Below are 3,623 nucleotides of genomic sequence, written 5' to 3'. Positions count from 1 at the left end.
GCATGGTATCTCAGTGGGATGTCACTATAAATCGGCATCTGTCCGGTCTAGTACAAGCAGACACACACACACACACACACACACACACACACACACGTACATGCACGTCGCTATATAAGTGCAATAATCTTGGACGCGACGTTAAACCCCATTTCACCTCACCTCAGCTCCAACAACAGACAAGGACTTGATACCACATATTTATTATTGACCAGTGTACATGTTTCGGTGTGAATTTGCAGTGGCTTATTACTTTATGATAATTTCACAGAATAAAACAATGATTAAGATGACTTGATATGTCACTGTTGTTCCAACAACGGACGAGGGTCAGACGTGAGACGACGTATTTTGCTTTAATTACTGCGTATGATCGTCCCTCCATAACTCGAGAATCCGTCCCCCCTGAGTGGAACAACGCCTGTTCCTTTGATGCTCATCCAGACCTGGTCTCCGCCATGGAGGTGTGTAGCTGTGGTGATGGATGCTACGCCATACTGAGACCCCAAACGAGTGTGACCAAGACCAATCAGCTTCTTATCTTTGTGGATCCTGACGTCCATATTAGGTTTTCCATTCGACATAACATATGCCCAAAAGAGATACGTGCCCGACACGGGCGCTGTGAAAATACCAGTAGCCTTGTTGTAGGCATCGCCTTGGTTGTACAAGATGTGGTCAAATTTCAGATGCGTTTCCTGGGGCTGGTTTGTATCGGAACTTAGAGACACCTCGTATGCTACATCAGTTGCCTGTGTTGCTGAAATATAGAAAATATCAGAACCTCAATTTTAGACAAGAATTTCTGTTGGAATTGCACTGTAATCCCTTAATGAATCAAATTCCCCACAAGAAAAATTTCAGAATTGACATTCGACCAGACAGAACATTCGAATTAATCTTTAAAGGGTGAGACTGGTATACAAGGAGACAAATTCATTTCCCGCTAAATGCTCTTTAAGGCTCTTTTGTACTGTGTTTAAACGTGATGTTGTATTATTCTTTCTTAAATACATATGTATGCATCTGGTATTACTGTAACTCAACAATACAGTTCATTGTGGATTGTAGATGTGCTGAATGGATTGAATATTTAAGTTACTGGTAAAAGATGTTTGAAATGATCTTTGGAACGATAGGTTTACAGGTACGAAAGCACTTTTGTATTTGTTTCGCATATTTTGTATTAATTTGAACACTGTTTCATTAATATTATACAACATACTTTTGAAAGAAATACGCTACCTGACTAATCAAATATGTTTCGGACTTTTGACAAAAAGAAAGAAATTGCCTGCACAAAAATTGCATTGATTCAAGGTGTTTTTGTGTCACAGAAAATCAGGCTAATGTTCTAAATAATAAAATATCTGGTGTTGTAGATGTAGCTGATAAATAGTTATGCAGGATCCAACATAAACAGTAAAGAAAGCCTTGTGGGGACTCTGGGTTAAAATGTGTCACCATCCTATATCTGTAGTTACGGGTCACTAAATGGATCGGGGGGTCAGGAACCGGACTTGCATGTCATCGTACTCCGACAGCGTTTATCGCTCATGATGTGAATCACCAGATTGTCTGGTCCAGACTTTATTTGCACGCCGCCTTCATATACATGCCGTTTGAATATTACTGAGGGCATCGTTAAACAACAGACCTTATTAACATGAAATAATTTCAAAAAATAAAAATGTACAAAAATAATACTGACTTTGTCCATGACAATAGTTCTGACAAAAGTGGTAAAAGAATGCATCAGGCTTAGTACCATAGTTGGGGACACCAACTAAAATCATATCTCACTTCACACTCTTTACTTTACACACATGGACAACTCGTTTATGTGTTAAACGTATTGATACAGCCCTCTTGTAATGCAGCCCAGCGTTTTTGTACTTACCAAGAGAACGGGTAATATTCTTGAAGAAAGCATCCTTATCACTTAGCTCTGACTTCATCGATGACAGTCTTTCTTCGCTTTGTCGCAGCTGTGACTCCACCGACTCCACCTTAGTAGACAAAGCATGCAGCGCACGTTCCAGTCGGAGCACATTCGTGGTCTCACTGTCCATGTAACAGTTCTGTATGTGGTTCACTACAGGCGTGGCGGTGGTGGTGGGTGTGGGTGTGGTGGTGGGGTCGGCGGCAGCGACAGTCACCACACACAACACCAGCACACGGAGACAGCGCATCATGGTCATCTTGACTGAGAAATGTCGTTGGAGAGTCCTTGGCGTGTGTATATGTCTTTGTGCCTGGTGTGACGCATTGCAACAACATTGGCTATCCCAGTACGAGTCACGAGTGTATCCACCAAGTGCCCTGATATAATAGCTTGTGTCGTACATCACTCTCGCGACCCGCATCCTTGACCTCTCACATATACAATCCTAAACGTAAATTATGTTAAACATAACGCTAAGAAGATACTTGAAGATCAATTAATACAAAATAGATAATCTCAAGAATTGTTTTACTCAGAATCTTAAAGCAGAATTGACCCTAGAACACTTTCTCCCGCGGCCCAGAAAAAAACCTGCCCTCAGTGAAGGTTAACATAATATACTCAACAACAAAAGTTCCTGTGACACCAATATTTTAGTGCATTTTTCAAACAAGAAAAGTTTGGTTTTCAATATTGTAGTACATGTATGGAATCAAGTCACAAAAACGCAACTGTTACAGAAAAGCATGCATTCCATGCAAAAGCCCCATGCATTTCACTACCCAAGAATGGGTATAAAAAACATGTGCGTTAACGGGATTCCATATGCATTGTTTAGCATCGTGCTGACAACAACCACTCAGAAAAACAACAAAATTACGCAATTATTCAACATTACGAAATGCCACGCCTGTCCGAAAATGAGCGTCTGCGAGCCATTGGTATGCTTGAAGCAGGATCGAGTCAACGTGATGTTACAAGACAATTTAACGTCCACAGAAACACCATTTGGTGTTTATGGCAACGTTGGCAACAGACGAATGCAGTCAGTGACCATCCTTGGAGTAGCAGGCCACGCGTAACCAATAATCGACAACTGGATTCGACAACACACCTACGAAATCGACTCCAGCCAGCAACAATGACTGCAAGAAGCATCCCTGGCCTTCGACGAATATCTTCACAAACCGCACGTCGTCGCCTCAGATGTGCAGGGATTGTCACCAGAAGACCCACCAGACGTCCCATTTTGACAGGAAACCACCGCCAAGTACGTCTACACTGGTCTACGCTGGACGGCCATGCAGTGGGGACAAGTTCTATTCACTGACGAGTCTCGTTTTCACCTCAGCCACAGCGATGGACGGATTCGAGTGTACCGACGTCAAGCTGAACGTTACGTCAATCATTGTGTCATGGAAGAAGATCGACAACGTCACTGTATGTGGTGGGATTACAGTAAGACAGAGGTCCCGTTTGATAGTGGTAGAGGGAACTCTCAATGGACAGCACTACCGCGACGAGATCATCGGCGTTTTTGCGTCGTCATGGCCCAGGCATTACCTTTAAACATAACAACGCCCGGTCTCATATTGCTCTACTTGTTCAGGGGTCTCTTCAACATAACAACGTGAATATCATTCCCTGGCCGGCTCGCTCCTCTGATCTCTCACCAATC

At 42.7% G+C, this 3,623-nt stretch overlaps 1 protein-coding gene across 1 annotated transcript; it reads right to left on the bottom strand.

Moving 5' to 3' along the window:
- Positions 1-274: 274 nt before the first annotated feature.
- LOC139463534 (C1q-related factor-like) lies at positions 275-2,299 on the bottom strand. The gene is made up of 2 exons (XM_071244803.1): positions 1,901-2,299; positions 275-760 (listed from the first exon to the last, which is right to left on the bottom strand). The coding sequence occupies exons 1-2, from the start codon at positions 2,199-2,201 to the stop codon at positions 357-359; spliced, it is 705 nt and encodes a 234-aa protein (XP_071100904.1). The 5' UTR covers positions 2,202-2,299; the 3' UTR covers positions 275-356.
- Positions 2,300-3,623: the final 1,324 nt, after the last annotated feature.

The sequence above is a fragment of the Haliotis cracherodii genome, unplaced genomic scaffold (assembly GCF_022045235.1).
Source record: "Haliotis cracherodii isolate W230 unplaced genomic scaffold, xgHalCrac1.p SCAF_16, whole genome shotgun sequence".
NCBI lineage: Eukaryota > Metazoa > Mollusca > Gastropoda > Lepetellida > Haliotidae > Haliotis > Haliotis cracherodii.
This window is presented reverse-complemented; position numbering and strand designations above follow the sequence as displayed.